The sequence below is a fragment of the Antechinus flavipes genome, chromosome 6 (assembly GCF_016432865.1).
Source record: "Antechinus flavipes isolate AdamAnt ecotype Samford, QLD, Australia chromosome 6, AdamAnt_v2, whole genome shotgun sequence".
In the NCBI taxonomy this organism is placed as follows: domain Eukaryota; kingdom Metazoa; phylum Chordata; class Mammalia; order Dasyuromorphia; family Dasyuridae; genus Antechinus; species Antechinus flavipes.
The window spans coordinates 252,083,260-252,101,295 of NC_067403.1; the positions used below are offsets into that span (position 1 = coordinate 252,083,260).

The 18,036-nt window shown below is 36.2% G+C and overlaps 1 protein-coding gene across 5 annotated transcripts in view; it reads left to right on the top strand.

Annotated features, from left to right (window-relative positions):
* Positions 1-8,562, top strand: part of LOC127539927 (uncharacterized) — a 38,886-nt gene extending 30,324 nt beyond the window's left edge. The window contains exons 8-10 of one of the 5 annotated variants that reach the window (XR_007948049.1): positions 1,267-1,406; positions 3,306-6,647; positions 6,734-8,562. Coding sequence is in view for 2 of the 5 variants with exons in the window: in XM_051964379.1 (XP_051820339.1) it covers positions 1,267-3,050 (1,784 nt within the window). In the remaining 3 variants the exon portion in view is untranslated. Of the gene's footprint in view, positions 1-1,266 lie in introns of all 5 variants that reach the window. The other 4 variants (XM_051964380.1, XR_007948050.1, XR_007948051.1 and 1 more) reach the window with 4 other exon arrangements.
* The last annotated feature ends 9,474 nt before the right edge of the window (positions 8,563-18,036 follow it).

Genomic DNA, 18,036 nt, shown 5'->3' on the forward strand with positions numbered 1-18,036 from the left:
GTTCATTAGTTGTAGGAATAGAAGAAGCTATGTCTTTCTCAAGGTCACTACAATCAAAGGAATCCATCCAACATCTCTCAAACCTTAGTCTTGTTTTACTCAGCAAGTCCACCCAAGTTTCTTCCTCTTTCCTAAGTAAAGTGAATGTGAAGTCAGAAAAAGCTCCATCTGTCTTGCTTCCATTTCCTCCAACAGAATCCAGGGAGCTTTCTGATTTTGACACTGGCCTACCAAAAGAAGAAACAGAAAAACCTATCCCTGAACCTATTTCAGTGAGCAGCCAAATGCAACTCTCTCAGTCCCCTCATAAAAGTTTAACAGAAATTGTACCAGTTCCCTCTGCTGATCTTGCTGTCACACAGAACAAATGGACACAAACTACTTCCTTATTGGATGTAAGGCCATCAGGGGTAAGCATAAAAGAAGCTACATCTGTCCCAGTTTCACTAAAATCAGAGGAATCTATTGAACACCTCTCAAATCTTAGTCTTGTTTTACTCAACAAGTCCACCCAAGTTTCTTCTTCCTCTTTCCTAAGTTCAGTGAACACAGAAGAAGGCCCAGAAAGGCTTACTATCCCTGAGCCTATTTCAGTGAGCAGCCAAATACAACTCTCTCACTCCTCTCATAAAAGCTTAACAGAAATTTTACCAGTTCCCTCTGCTGATCTTGCTGTCACAGAGAACAAATGGACACAAACTACTTCCTTATTGGATGTAAGGCCATCAGGGGTAGACATAAAAGAAGCTACATCTGTCCCAGTTTCACTAAAATCAGAGGAATCTATCGAACACCTCTCAAATCTTAGTCTTGTTTTACTCAGCAAGTCCACCCAAGTTTCTTCTTCCTCTTTCCTAAGTTCAGTGAATGTGAACACAGAAAAAGCCCCATCTGTCTTGCTTCCACTTCATCCAAAAGAATCCAGGCAACTGTCTGACGTTGACACAGGTCTATCAAAAGACGACACAGAAAAGCCTACTATCCCTGAACCTATTTCAGTGAGCAGCCAAATCCAACTATCTCAGTCCTCTCATAAAAGTTTAACAGAAGAAACTTTACTAGTTCCCTCTACTGATATTGCTGTTACACAGAACAAATGGACACAAATTACTTCCTTTTTGGATGTAAGGCCATCAGGGATAAGCATAAAAGAAGCTACATCTGTCCCAGTTTCACTAAAATCAGAGGAATCTATCGAACATCTCTCAAACCTTAGCCTTGTTTTACTCAGCAAGTCCACTCAAGTTTCTTCTTCTTCTTTCCTAGGTTCAGTGAATGTGAACACAGAAGAAGCTCCATCTATCTTGCTTCCATTGCATCCAACAGAATCCAGGGAGCTTTCTGACTCTGGCACTGGTCTACCAAAAGAAGAAACAGAAATACCTATCATCCCTGAACCTATTTCAGTGAGCAGCCAAATGCAACTCTCTCAATCCCCTCATAAAAGTTTAACAGAAATTGTACCAGTTCCCTCTATCCATCTCACTGTCACAGAGAACAAATGGACACAAACTACTTCCTTATTGGATGTAAGGCCATCAGGGGTAGGCATAAAAGAAGCTATGTCTGTCCCAGTTTCACTAAAATCAGAGGAATCTATTGAACACCTCTCAAATCTTAGTCTTGTTTTACTCAACAAGTCCACCCAAGTTTCTTCTTCCTCTTTCCTAAGTTCAGTGAACACAGAAGAAGGCCCAGAAAGGCTTACTATCCCTGAGCCTATTTCAGTGAGCAGCCAAATGCAACTCTCTCAGTCCCCTCATAAAAGTTTAACAGAAATTGTACCAGTTCCCTCTATCCATCTCACTGTCACAGAGAACAAATGGACACAAACTACTTCCTTATTGGATGTAAGGCCATCAGGGGTAGGCATAAAAGAAGCTACATCTGTCCCAGTTTCACTAAAATCAGAGGAATCTATTGAACACCTCTCAAATCTTAGTCTTGTTTTACTCAACAAGTCCACCCAAGTTTCTTCTTCCTCTTTCCTAAGTTCAGTGAACACAGAAGAAGGCCCAGAAAGGCTTACTATCCCTGAGCCTATTTCAGTGAGCAGCCAAATACAACTCTCTCACTCCTCTCATAAAAGCTTAACAGAAATTTTACCAGTTCCCTCTGCTGATCTTGCTGTCACAGAGAATAAATGGACACAAACTACTTCCTTATTGGATGTAAGGCCATCAGGGGTAGACATAAAAGAAGCTACATCTGTCCCAGTTTCACTAAAATCAGAGGAATCTATCGAACACCTCTCAAATCTTAGTCTTGTTTTACTCAGCAAGTCCACCCAAGTTTCTTCTTCCTCTTTCCTAAGTTCAGTGAATGTGAACATAGAAGCCCCAGAAAAGCTTACTATCCCTAAACCTATTTCAGTGAGCAGCCAAATACACCTTTCTCACTCCTCTCATAAAAGTTTAACAGAAGAAATTTTACCAGTTCGTTCTACCCATCTTGCTGTCAGAGAGAGTAAATCAAAACAATCTGCTCCTTTATTTGATGCAAGTCCATCAGCCATAGGCATAAAAGAAGTGATGTCTTTTCAGCTTTCACAAAAATCAAAGGAATCTATTCAAGATATCTCAAACTTTGGTATTATTTCAATCAATAAATCCACCCAGGTTTCTTCTTCCTCTGTGAAAACTTCCTTGAATGAAAACACAAAAGAAATTCTACATTTCTTGTTTCCATTTTGTCCAATAGAATCCAGGCAGTTTTCTGATAGCTCTGATATTTGCCTATTAAAAGAAGACCCACAAAGGACTTCTCTTGTTCCTATTTCACTGACCGAATGCACACAATTTTCTCACTCCTCTGAGAATTCACCAATAGAAACTTTACCAGCTTCTTCCACCCACCTTGATGTCACAGAGAGCAAATCAAAACAATCTACTTCCTTACTTGAGGCAAGTTCTTTAGTTGTAGGAATAGAAGAAGTTAGCTCTTTTCCAGATCCACTGAAATCAAGAGAATCCACCCAACCTCTCTCAAACCTTGCTGTTATTTTAGTCAATAAGTCCACTCAAGTTTCTCTCTCTTCTGACTCAAATTAATCAAGCCTTTGTATACAAAGGCTTGTTTGTATACAAGAACTTGCATCTTTTAATGTTCTAATTTTAATCAAAAGAATCCTTATGTTTTCCTATTTCTTCTGAAATATATTCAAGGGAAACAGGACACGTTCAAGGGATGAAAGTATTTTGCTAATTATAGTTATTCCAGTAACTGCAGTTATCAAATCTATACAAGTTCCTTCCTTCCCTGACCTAAATTCATTAACATTGAAGTTTTGTGTTTTTTTTTTCCAGTTCCACTTTCATCAAGGAAATCTATTCCAAATCTCTCAAACACTGACGTTTTTTCGGTCATCAAGTCCACCCAGTTTTCTACTCTCCTCTGGGCAAAGTTCACCAGTCATATTCACACAAGAAATTTCACCTTTCTGAGTTCCAGTGGTAAAAGAAACTGGTAAAAGAAACCACAGATATTGCTACTTTTTCTGAAACAAATTTAACAAGAGGTATTCCACAAATTCTAACATGTTTTTACAATTACCAAGTCCACATAAGTTCCTTAATCTCAAGATTATCAACTGTATGCAAAGAAGTCATGTCTTTCCCAGGTTCATTTGTATCAAGAGAATCTGTTCAACTTCCTTCATACTTTGTCACTATTTTAGTCAAGTCCACTCAATTCTTTTCCTTCTCTGACTTGAACTCAGGAAGCATAGACACAAGAAATTCCATCTTTCCAAGTCCCATGCTCCTGCTTTCTCTGAAACAAATTTATCCAGTTAAGTTTTACAAGTTTCCTCTCCTTACTGTGCTTTTGCAGTGACCAAGTACATACAAATTCTTTCTTTTTCTGACCCAGGTTCATTAGTTGAATGCACAAAAGTTATTTTTTTTTCAGGTCCACTTACATCAAGGGGATTCCTAGAACATTCCTTTCCCTTATGTTATTTCAGTCAACAAAAGTCCACCCAATTTCCTACTTTCTCTGACTCAGTTTTGTGAAGCACAACACATAAGAACTTACATCTTTCCAAGTTACAGATTCTCCAAATGAACATCTATGTTCCTGATTTCTCTGAAACAAATTCATCAAGAATCACTCCCCAGATACCCTCTTATCTATCATGCTATTAAATCTGCACAAGTTTCTTCTCATTCATCAGTAGCATGAGAAGAAGTTATGTCTTTTCCAAGACCACTTTGATGAAGGAAATCCATAGGCCACCACAAATTACCTTCTTTCTCTGACCCAAATTCATTGAATGTGAACAAAGAAGAAATTACATATTTTTGTTTCCATTTTGTTCAATAGAATCCAAGCAATTTTCTGATTTTCCTGACAAAAGTTTACCAAGAGAAGACATGCAAATGCCTGAAATCCTTGGACCTATTTCAGTGAACAAATGCAGTTTCTTGATTTAACTGATGAACATTTACCAAAAGAAACTGTACAAGCTGTATCTTCCATGTAAAATGACACAAGTTCTTTCTTTCACTGATCCAAGTTTACTACCTGTATTCCTAGAAGTTTTGTCTTTCTCAGGTTCATTTTTATCATGAGAATCCATACAATATCCCTCAAACATTGATATTATTTCAGTTTCTAAGTCCACTCAGTTTCCTACTTTTTCTGACCCAACTTTATGTATGGGTCATATGTATGCATATGTATACAAAATGTTCTAACCTTCCACATTTAAGAATTTTTCAAAAGAATCCATGCATGTTTCTATTTTCTCCAAAATTCATCAGGAAAAGCTGCAGAAGTTTCCTCTATCATCTCTTACAGTGACTAAATCCACACAAGTTCCTTTCTTCTCTCACACAAGTTCATCAACAGTATATGTAGAAGAAGTCATGTCTTTCCTAGATCTGCTTTCTTCAAAGGAATCAAAAAACATCCTTCAATATTTCACATTCAAATTTTCTCTATCCTTGGACCTAAGCAAATGCACAGTTTTGTCACTATTCTGATAAAAGTTTACCAACAAACTTTATATATTCCCTCTACCTATCTTGCTGTCACAGTGAGCAAATTTATACAACCTACTTCTCTGATGCAAGTTCAAAATCTAGTTATAATTTCCAGGTCTATTTTTGTCAACTGAATCCATATGATGTCTCTCAAACTTGGGTGGTATATCAGGAAGTTCACCCAATTTCCTTCTTCCTCTGACCTAATTTCATTGAATGTGAATAAAGGATGATTTCTATGGCAATTTCATCAAAAGAATCCATATAAGATCCTGATATCTCTGATATTAATTCATCAAAAAATATATACAAATTTCTTCTACCAACAATATTATGAACAAATCCCGCATAAATTTTTTCCATCTCTGAAGTTCATCGTAATATGCATAGAATTTCCAACTTCCCCTGGACCTTTATCATCCAAAGAATACCTACTGGTTCCATCTGCTATGGACTCTGTTTCAATGAGTAAATATATTCTCTTTGTCTGACCCAAATATACTGAATATATTTGTAAAAGACATTCTAACTTTTAGATCAACTTTATCAACAGAATACAAGTTGCTGATATCTGACATGTTCAAGAAAAGTTATACAACTTCCTTCTACTTACTACACTATTTCTATAAGCAAATCCACTTAAGTTCCTGATCTCTCTGATCCAGCTTTATTAACTATCTGCTCAGAAGTAATGTCTTTCCCAGATCTTTCATCAAAAGAATATATGCAAGGTCCTTATTTGTGAAACACAAGTTCACCAAGAGAAATTACACATCCTTTTCCTTTTGAGACAATTTCAATGAATAAGAGTACACGATGTTTTTTTTCCCTCTGACCTAACACATGTGCATAGAAGAAATTCTACCTTTCCCATGTTCGGTTCCATGGAAAGATTCTATACAATCCTGTTTTCTCTGATGCCCGTTTACCCAGTTTATCCAGGGTGTTCTACAACATACCACTTACTCTCTATTTCTGTGAGCAAGTCAATATGAGAAGTTTGCTATTTGCCTAAGAAGTTCAATTATATGCAAAAAAAAAGTTTCCTTTTTCAATTTCAAATTTATCAAGAGAATCTATACAAATTCCTGATGGCCTCTATTACAAGTTTGCTAAGAGAACTGGTTTAAGGTCCCTTTACATCTAGCATTGTTCCAACAGGAAATTCTGTGCAAGTTACCATTTCTGCGGAATCATGTACATTCAACAAATCTAACCAATTTCCTCCTTTCTCTGGCCTAAGTTCAGTGAGAAAATCGATGCAAGTTCCTTCTTTCTCTGACCCACATTCATCAAGCAAGTGTATAGAAATTCTGCCTTTCTCAGGTCCAGTTTCATCAAAGAAATTCAATTAATTTATTTCAGCAAAGGAAGATCACCAAAAAAAATTGAATCATACAAATTCTCTCTCTGATGAGCAGTTCCTCCTCGATTATATGCATCCAATGGATTTCAACAAATTTCATCTTCCTCAAGCCTTTCAGTGAGCAAATCTACAGCTGCCTTTTCCTTTGATTCAAGTTCTACAAGAAAATGCAAAGGATTCTATTTCATCCAATTTCATCAAAAGAACCCACACATCAAAAGATTCCAGAATTCTGAGACAAATTTGCGAAGAGAATCTTTAAGATTTACCTTCCTGTACTGACATTATTTTACAAGGTGGGGATCTTCAAGTTCTTCCTCCTTCTGTCTACATATGTTATATAAGCCTGTCCAACTTTAGTCTCCTCTTTCTCTAATTTCAGCTGGCAAATTCATACAAGTTTCTTCTCTGCCTCAAGTTCATCAAGTGACCATATGCAATTTTCATCTTCCTTAGGCCAGGTTCAAGAGAATCCTTACAAAAAACCTTTTATCACTAGCTCAAGTTGACCAAGAGAAACCATACTAATTCCCTCTACTTTTAATCTCAATTTCAGAGAGCCAATCCATACAAAATTTTTTCTTCCTCTTACCCAAGTACATTAAGTGAATCTATCCTCCCTAAGACCAGGTTGAAGAAAATCTCCATAAATTTTATCTCCAGTTTAATTTCAACAAGAGAACTTGCACCAATTCTCTATGACTTCAGAAAATTTCAGAAAACAAATCCGTACAAGTTTCTTATTCCCATAATCTAAATAGATACCTCCAGTTTCCCTCTTTCTCTGGACTATTTTTGTGAGCAAATCCATAAAAGTTTCTTCTTTTTCTGACCAAAGTTTATCCAAATGAACACACAATTTCCATCTTCCTTAGGGTCAGCATTAAGAAAACTCATAAAAATGATTTCTCTCTCCAGCTCAAGTCTACCAAGAAAACCCTGGCCAGCTCCCTCTAACTATGGTACAATTTCATACAGCAAATCTACAAAAGTTTTGTTGTTGTTGTTGTTCTCTATCCAAAGTCGTCATTCAACACACAGGATTTCCATCTTCCTTAATGTCAGTATCAAGACAATCCATGCAAAGTTCTACCTGCACCTTAATTGCACAAAGAGAATTTATACCTCAAAACCTAAAACAATGAAGGGGGCAAATTTGTTCAAGTTCATCCTTTTGCCACTCCTAAGTTCAAAAAGCAAATCCATCCAAATTTCATCTTTTGGTGGCTTAATTTTAGCAAAAATCCATATGCAAATTCCTTTGTTTGACCAAAGTCCATCCAGTTATTCCATAACTAGCAGCCATTCAGAAAGATTCCTTGTAAGTTCCTCTTCCTCAGAGTCAAGTTTACCAAGAAAATTCATATAAAGTGTCTGCTTTCTCCAGATCAAGTTCAACAAAAGAATCCATGGAATTTATCTCTTTCTCCAGGCCATTTGAGGAAGCACATTCCTGTCAATTCTGTCTTTAGCCCCAGTTTACCTTGTAGATGTAGAGAAGTTTTATTCTTCAAGCCTGAGTGAAGAAATTCCATGCAGGTTCTGATTTTCTCTAGATCAAGATCAATCAGAAAATCTCTTCAAGTCCTCACCTTCTCCTGCCCAAACTCAAAAAATGTATTGAAGTTGTATGTTTTTCCAAAATCAGCTCAATGAAAAAAATCATTCCCCAAGAAAGGACTGCCCCACATTTCTTCCTCATGTAATCCTTTCTTCCAAGCCACCTCTCCAAGAAATCTATCCTGATCTTTCCAATTAGAAATGCTCCCTCCCTTCTCCTTAAATCTCTGGTATTCTTTTGGGACATATATGAATTAGCCATGGCCGCCTCAATTATTTGCAAGGGTAATTTAAATTGGCTTAAAGTAAGGTGACAAACAGTAACATAGCTGGAGATACTGACTCATGAAAACCTGAGATTTTTTTCACCCAAGTCTTTCAGCTAGATTGCAAATTGTTGGGGGTGGATTTGCAAGGGTGATATAAAATTGGCTTAAAGTAAGGTGGCAAACAGTAACATAGTTGGAGGTACCGACTCATGAAGACCTGAGACTTTTTTCACCCAACAAGTCTTTCAGCTAGATTGCAAATTAGTGGGGGTGAGGAAAAGGAAGAGATAAGTGTGTATTCTTCCTACACCATTAATAAGATTTATGTGGTACAAAATCAATGGCTTATATCTCAATAAAAACTAAGATCAATCATATAAAATTTTTGATTTGTGTTATTTGTTGAAATCAAATTTACACTCTTTAGAACAAAAACAATACTATAATGTGCAATTTAAAGATTAACTGGTAGAGTCCCAGGAATTCTAGCATCCAGTCCCCTCTATTATCTGCTCTAGATACAGAACAGTTCTGTGAAACTATTTGGGAAACAATCACTTCATTTTCATCTCTAAAAGGTCTTTTCCTAAGTCTAATGTAAAACCAAAAATTCTTGATTTCATCAGGTTCCTTTATCTTTTTAGGTTAAAGTTCAGGATAGACTCCCCATATAAAGGGATTGAGGAGGTTCTGACAGAATGGAGAAAACCATTCTTACCAATCTATAATGACCTAGGGTAGTACTAAATTATCTAGATGATCACCCATCTAAAAGTGGCAAGAGTCTAGTCCAGCCCCCTCATTTTCAATCTGAAGTGAGGTTCCTGGAAGTTTTGATGATTTGATATCAATGTAAACATTGACAGGATTTGGATCCAGTTCCTTTGATTCCAAAGCCAATACATTTCCCCCACTATTCCATAGCTTCCACCACAACTGAGATGGATGTTTCCTCCTATTATACAGACTGCAATGTGTGACTTCTCCATACTCTCCCATGTGTTGTAAGGATCTATCCACTATGTAAGGATCTATCCAATATTGAAATGGACAAAAGGACTGGCCCTTCTTTCCTGCAAATTTCAAAGGCTTCGGGCTAGCAGAAGAAAGTTTGCTCAGCTACATTAGGGAATTTCTTTTGCACTTCAAAGGGCCAGATCAACAATGCTCTTAAGGGTATCTGTTCCGTGAGGGTGGTCGCCTAACCCTGATCCCTATCTGTGTTAGAACATCTGCCCTGGTGGATTCTCCTTTCATTCCTGTAAAACCCCCAATCTCCTGTTGTAAAACTCGAGTCACTGTTTAATGTCAAAGGTGCCAGCAAGGGTGAACAAGAATGCTTATAAGGCTGTCCCTACTTCAGTTGGGCACGGAACCATGCCAGAATCCTTCTGGGGGTCCATCCTGGTCGTGCACACCATCTAGGCCAGTTACAAATAAATTACTTCTAAATTATGAATCACTATGGCCGTCTTGAATTCTATTGCCTGGGCTATTTCAATATGAGAAATCATCTTTGCTTTCTCCATCATATAAATGTCGATACAACTCTTGGGCTATCTCATCCTTTGCCCTATAACTTGCCCTATATATCTTGATGTATCTACTTAAGATAACTCATTTGTTATATTTAGCAGCTTGCTCCCACCTCTTCTGAAATTGTTATTCATATTTTGTATGTCATTTCAATTTGTCAACAAAAACAATTTTTAGTGAATTTAAATGTAAAGTTAGCATGGCTTCTAGTTCAGGACATCTGTCTACAAATTCAGTTACGTGGGGCAGTAAGGAGGCACAGTGGATGGAGAACAAGACCTGGAATCAAGAGGACTTGAGTTCCAATACATCCCCAGACACTTAACTAGCTGTATGACACTGGCCAGGCACAACTCCAATTGCCTTTCTCCTCTGCCAAATCCAGTTACTAGATGACTTTGGGCAAGCTTCTTAATCTCTGTATGATTTTCTAGGCATTCCTGAAGAATGTGTTACACACAGTGGCTGAGAGTACACCCTAGAAATTATATAGATCCTGTTACAGGAATTTTAATGATCAAGTAGTGGTCCAGATTGAAGCACTGAAATTGAGGTTTAAAGAATCCATAGATATATAATGACAACATAGAAATTGGAGAGGATTTTGGGAAAGTGGAGAAGTAGGTCAGAAAATTCCAAGCTCTTCAGATTTTTCCCACAAAACAAAATTGCACCTCAGGGCAAATGTAGACCAGTGAAAAATGTAAAGCTTTCCATAAGGTTAATGGAAACTTGCAGTGCAAAAAAAAAAAAAAAAAAAAAAAAAAAAGAAAGAAAGAAAGAAAAATGTAAAGCTGAAGCAGAACAGGGGTTTTCTCAGGACAACCAGAGAAGTCCCAAAGAAAGACCCTGGCCCAAGATTTGGATGTTGTAAAATGTACCTATCTCCAGGCTAGTTCTCTGAAGCAGCAGAGAGCACTGGTGCTAAATGGGTTCGATGAAGCCTCAGCCCCAACTACAAAAATTTGCAATGAATGGACAGTATTTAAGTCTGGACTTTGCTGATAAAGAATACCAGAGTCACCTGTGCTGCAGAGATCGTGTTCCTGCTAGAAGGAACTGGCATACTGGGAGTGCAAAAGCAGAGGGGATGGGAAATTTCTGGTTGCCTGCACTTACAGGAAGAGGGAGTTTCTTGGTTTGGGGCTTCAGACTAGAGAGGAAAACTGATGGTTCTTGTAGCCAACACATCTTCCTTCCTACTCCAAGATTAGAGATAATTATACTAACAAGCTTTTATCTAAAAGATTTTCTATTTAATTCGTTAGAGTTGATTGAATACAATGCTAACAAGAGTTACACTTATGCTTTAGGAAGTCTCTTTTACAGCTGAGTGAAGGATAGATTAGAATAAAAAAGAGGCAGGGAAACCAACCAGAAACTAACTGCAATTTATCCAGGGATAATCAGCTATGTAAGGGAAAGGAAGAAGTCATTTGTGAAACACATTGTGAAAATAGAAATGATAAGGCTTCACAAGAAATTGGCCATATGGAGTAAGGATAACTGAGGGATGGCCTTGATAGTACTAGGGGAGTTCAGCAAAAAAAAAAAAAAAAAAAAAAAAGATTTGAGGGAGAAAATAATGAAAAATAATTCAGATATGTTGAGTTTGAGAGGCTTAGAGAATATCTCATTCAAAATAACCAAGAGGCAGTTGGTGATGGAAGTCTAGAATCTGAGAGAAATGAGAGATTATAAATCAAGGAATAATCTGCATAGAGATGATAATTAAACCCATGGGAACTAATGAGGTTATTAGCTAGAATAGTATAGTAGAAAAGCTGAAATAGCTGATCAGTCAGTCAGTAAACATTATTGCTGAAAACAATAATCTCTGTCCTTGGAGGTGTTCAAAATCAAATTGGGTGATAATATGTAAATTACATGCAAAACAAATTATAGGTGAGATAAATGTGAAACAAAGGAAGGCACTAGAATTGAGAGGTTGCCTTCCTGAAGATGGGATTGAAGCTGGGACTTAAAAGAAGCCAGTAAAGAAAGACAAAAGGCAGAGACTTAGGGGATAAAGCATTCCAGGCATGGTAGCAACTATTAAAAATGCCTGCATTTGGGAGATGGAATTTTCTTGGGCCAGAATCAGCAGTTGAGAGTGTGTGGCAAGGAGCAAGGTGTAAAATGACTGAAAAGAAAGGAGGGGGATTAGGTAGTGAAGGATTTTAAACTCCAATGAGAAGATTCTTGTATTGAATCTTAGAGATAGCAGGGAGCTACTGAAGTTTAAATAGGACTTACTATTAGTAGTATGAGGTAACATACCTCTGTCCCACAGTAGGGGGTAGTATCAGTTGTGGAAAGGAGGCACGGCATGGTCAAAATTTATTGCAAATGGAAAATTAACAGGACACAGTACAAAAGTGAAATCGATAAGCTTTGATAATAGCTTGGCTTTAGTAGTGGGAGAGAGGGAGGGAAGGAGGATGGGGGAAAGTGATGAGAAAGTAAGAGTCAAGAATCCAGAGGTTGTGAGTCTAGGGGTCTGGAAAGACGGTGTTGCCCTGGGCAGAAGTAGGGAAGCTTGGAAGTGAGGAAAACTAGAAGGCAAGGCAATGAGTTCAGTTACGCATGTATTAAGATCTCTATAGGTTATACAATTCATATATCTAATAGTCAGGTAGAGATGTAAGAATGAAGATCTGTTGAGAGAGTTAGAGCAGGATAAGTAGATGTAAGAGTCATAAGCATAATCAGGAGTTGAATTTATTAGGAAAAAGTATGTTTAGTAATTATCAATCTTAGACAAAGTCAAAGATTCAAACAAGAAAGAAATCTACATTATATGTCAGCCATACTAATTTTGTTTTAGAGCATGTTTACATATAGCTCAATGTGTGTGTGTGTGTGTGTGTGTGTCTGAGTAGATATGTATTCAGTATTCAGATAGCTCTATGTATATGTATATGTAGATATATGTAAGTGTGGGGATCTATGGATGAGTGTGAATGTATATGTATACATATTTGTATTCAGTGGGCAGGTATGTGTGTGTTTATGTATGCATCTATTAAATATATCTGTACTTAACAATAGCCTGCTTGGGGGAAGTGAGGGAGGATTAAAAGGGAAAAAAAGAATTAAGCTTGAAAAGTATGCAATAGAGAACAAAAGAAGAACCTACAATGAAGTAAAGAAAAGATGGATACATAAATATAATTTCTTCTATTATTATATATTCTTTCTTCAACTGGAAATTTATTGCTATATATTTTGAATCCTCTCTGATGTTCTGCTGGGTACATGACAATGTTCTGCTTTATTTTTTTTTCTGTCTCTTTTTTCTATTGCTTCTTTTTAAATAAACAATTTTTTTTAATTTTAAAAAGAGAATTGTAATCATAGATATGCTTACTGATTCCATGGAGCTGATGAGATCACCAAATAAAGGAGTACAAGAAAGAAAAGAAAAGGATCCAAAACAGAGAGCCCTAAGGGATACCTGGTGAACAAGCATGACAGGGATAAATATTTATTTTGTTTAATTTTTTAAATAGAAAAAGAAAGACAGAAAACAAAACAACATAAAACATTGTCATGTACCCAGCAGAACATCAGGGAGGATTCAAAATATGTAACAATAAATTTTCAGTTCAGATATATAATAGTAGAAGAAATTATATTCATGAGTGTCCATCTTTTCTTTGTTTCCTCATAGATTATTCTTTTGTTCTCTGCTGTGTACATTTTTACTTTATTCTTTTTTCCCCTTTCATCCTCCCCCAACTCCCCCATCAAGTTACAGTTAATCAAGATACACACACATACACACACACACACACACACACACACACACACAAATACATTTTATACATACATATGTATGTATTCAGACACACATACATATATCTATATACACACATACACACTTATATACACACATATATACATACATATTTACACAAATGTAGACTCTCACCTAGAACAATATTAAAGCTGACACATGATGCAGATTTCTCTCTTGATTGAATCTTTAAGTTTAAGTTTGAGATCAATGATTACTAGTTCTACATTTTTTTTCTAATGAATTCTATACCTGATTCTTGTTATAGTGTTTATGTATATTTCATATTTCTTATCCTGGCTAACTCTTCTAATTTAATTCTACTCTTTAACTTGCCTTACTGGTTAGTCAATCTCCTCCCACCCATAGACCCCTCCCTTATCTTCTTCCCCCAGCTTTTGCCTACCTCTTTATTCCATTTCCAGTAATCTACAGATTTTATCCCACTCCTATTAATCTAAACACCCTTCTGTGACCTAGCTTATTCTATGCCACGCTTTCCCTTTTCCCTTAATCTATACATCTTGTCCCATAGCCATCAATCTACATCTTCTTCTATACCCCACTTTATCTTCTTACTTCTCCCCTAAATTTTTTATAGATTTTGGAGGGTGCTATACTCTTCATGGTATATATTGTTCCCTATTTAACCCTTTCCCAATGTGAATAGGTTTTCAAAACTATCAGCTGTTATGGGAGCCACCTGCTTGTGGCTGAACAGATCCTTTTATGTGAGAGGATGATAATACAAGGAGACTGAGAGGCATTTGCATTCTCTAAAACCTCTACTTTTCCCTCTTGCCTCTGATTTATGTCATTATCAATTCACAAGCAACATCTGCATCAGTAAATTTGTTAATTTTAAGTAAAGGCAGATTTTCAACTCCTAAACTCTGTTCTCAAGTGTATTGTGATTCACAGCTACGGAGGCTTCAGAGAACTGACCCACCCCTTGATGGCACAGTCCCCTTTGACCCTTTACAGGCTTTCTGAGTTTCACACTTAAACATGGTCCTCAACAATCGACCCTTCTTCCCAGTCTGTGCGTCTATATCTATTCTTTCTCTGCATCTCATTTGTGTAGCATGATTACGATTTTTACCTTTTCTTAGAGTTTTGCTTTCTAGAGTCAGATCATATTCAGCTCTTCCCCAATCTTTCTTTTGAGCTACCCAATTACTAATGTCAATCTTAAATATATGGTATACATTTCCACATTAAAAACATAAACATTTTGTCCTTGTTGAGTTCCTTGAAATTAATTTTTGATATTGACTTCTATTAAATTTCTGTTAAGTTTAGATTTGGTTGTGACAAAGTCCTGAAAATCTTCAAATTCAATGAATGTTCATTTTTTCATTCAATATTATGATTAATTTTGCTGGATTTAATATGTTTTGGCCACAGGCCTAGTTATTTTGATTGTCAATATATATTATTCAAGAATCTGCAGTCTTTTATCATAGCTGTTAATAAGTCCTGTACAATTCTAATTGTAGCTCCAGCATATTTGAATTTATATTCTTGTTTCTTGCAGAAGTTTCTCTTTGAGCTGGGAATTTTGAAATTCAGCAATAATATTCCTTTTTTTGATAAGTTTTTTTTTTAATTTTCAAAACACATGCAAAGAGAGTTTTCAACCATTCACTCTTGCAAAACCTTATGTTCCAAATTTTTCTTCCTTTCTCCAACTCCCCTTCCTTAGATAGCAAGTAATCTAATATATCTTAAACATGTGCAATTCTTCTACACATATTTCTACATTTGTCATGCTGTACAAGAAAAATCAGATCAAAAAGGAGAAAAAATGAGAGGAAAAAAAAGTAAGCAAACCACAAAAAAATGGTAAAAAAACATTCTATTTTGATCTACATTCGGTTCCCATCATCCTCTATCTGGATGTTACCTTTCTCCATTACAAATCTATTAGCATTGACCTGAATCACCTCATTGTTGAAAAGAACAAAATCCATCAGAATTGATTATCTTATTATTGCTGTGCAAAATTTTCTCTTAGTTCTACTCACTTCACTTAGCATAAGTTCATGTAAGTCAGTCCAGGCCTCTCTGAAATCATCCTGCTAATTGTTTCTTATGGAACAATAATATTCCATAAAGCAATAATATTCTCATGTATTTTCCATAAAGGATCTCTTTTAAATAGGTGAGTTTTTCCTATTTTTATTTTCCCCCTCCTCCATGTTTTATCATTCCAAGACAATTTTCTTGGATTATTTCTTGCATTATTGAGTCAAGGCTCTTTTTTTGATCATAGCTTTCAGGTAGTCCAATTATTCTTATATTTTTCTCATCTTAATCTGTTCTCCAGATCGTTTGTTTTTCTTGTAAGATGTTTCACATTCTGTTTTATTTTTTCATTCTTTATAATTTGCTTTGTTATTTCTTGATCTCTTATAGCTTCACTGGCTTCCTCTTGTCCAATTCTATTTTTCAAAGAGTTATTTTCATCTTGACTCTATCTCTTTGTTTTGTTTGTGAGGGAAATCTGGAGAGCTGGGAATTTTCTGACCTACTCTTCCATCTTCCCTGGATGAATATTCAGCAAAATATATATATATATGTGTGTGTGTATATATATGTGTATGTATATATATATATATATATACATATATATATATGTATATATATATATATATGTATATATATATATATATATTATATATATATATATGTGTGTGTGTGTGTGTGTGTGTGTGTATATATATATATATATATGTATATATATATATATATGTATATATATATATATATGAAGAAACAAATCAGATAGACAGGAGGAGATCAAGGAAAGAAGAGTATCTAAAGAAAAAGGAAGAACAAGGAAAGGTGAGTCATCAACAGTGTCAAAGAGAAAGATGTGGGTTTAAAAAATGTGACTGGACTTGGTAAATAAGAGTTTAATTCTAATTCTGGAGAATTCAATTCCAGTTGATGATGAGTTTAAAAGCTGGAGAGTGAGGAGAAGAAGTAGAGATACCTGTTATGGATGGCTTTCTCCAGAAGTTTAGCCAAGAACAGAAGAGATATGACATGGTGATGAATAGCAGACAGACCTCTGGATGGCATTCATCCTTAATAGGCATGACCTAGATTCAGCAAAGGAAACTAAAAAGATATGCTCAGATAGGTAATATCCCAAAGACCTGGAGAAGAGAGAATATCAGGAAGGTTTGACCAACAATATCAAATGTTGTAGATATGTCAAGAAAGGTGAGCAGAGAGAAAAAGTCAGTCCATATAGCTGATATCCATTCAAACAAACACTTATGTGTTCCCACTGTTTGCCATGCAGCATGAGTCTCCCACCATTACTATCTCATGCCTCTGTTCCAAGCTTATAATATGCTTCCCAAACTCCTCATTTTCTCTTACTCTCCAGATGATCTATGGCACACTATCGCAGGGCACTGAAAGCCAGTTCTCCATGGACAAGAAAGTGAGCACTGAGCACATAAATCTCTGAAAGCATAAATGGCAATGTCCACTACCCTCTGATGATGAGATGACAGTATCGTCTCTATTTCTATCCACCGTGATTTTTTTTTCTTTCTTTTTTTTTTTTTTTTTAAACACACATTGCTTTGTGAATCATGTTGGGAGAGAAAAATCAGAGCAAAATGGAAAAATCATGGGAGAGATTTAAAAAAAAGAAGTGAACATAAAGTATGTGTTGATTTGCATTGTCTTCTTAGTTCTTTTGCTGGATGCAGATGGTATTTTCTATTCAGTCTATTGGAATTGCCTTGGATCACTGAACCACTGAGAAGAACCAAGCCTTTCATAGTTGATCACTGTACATTCTTGCCATTATTGTGTACAATATATTCCTGAGTCTGCTCATTTCACTCATTAAAAGTTCATGTAAATCATTCCAGGCCTTTCTAAAATCATCTTGTTCATCATTTTTATAGAATAATATTTTATTACCTTCATGTACCACAACTCCTTCAGCCATTCCCCAATTGATGGGCATCCACTCATTTTCCAATTCTTTGCTACCACAAAAAGAGCTGCTATAAATGTTTTTGTACATGTGGGTCCCTTTCCCTCCTTTATGATTTCTTTGGGATAAAGACTCAGTAATGGTACTGCTGGGTCAAAGGGTATGCAGTATACTAGCCCATTGGGCACAGTTCCAGATTGCTCTCCAGAATGGTTGTTACCAGTTCACAACTCTGCCAACAATGCATTAGTGTCCTCAGTTTTCCCCACATCCCTTCAAACACTTATCTTTTCCTGTGATCTTAGAGGTGTGAAGTGGTGCCCCAGAATTGTCTAAATTTGCATTTCTCTAATTAATAGTGACTTGAGAGTATTTTTTCTTGTAACTATAGTACCTACAATGATAACTATTCAAATATGTCCATCACGTGGTCTCTTGATTTTCCCACAAGTATATATTCTGAGGATTACAATGATACTCCCCAGCCAGTGTTTGCCTATTTCAGCCTTTATGAATAAAGGATATATTTTTCCACCTTTCTTCTGCATGTAGGCCTT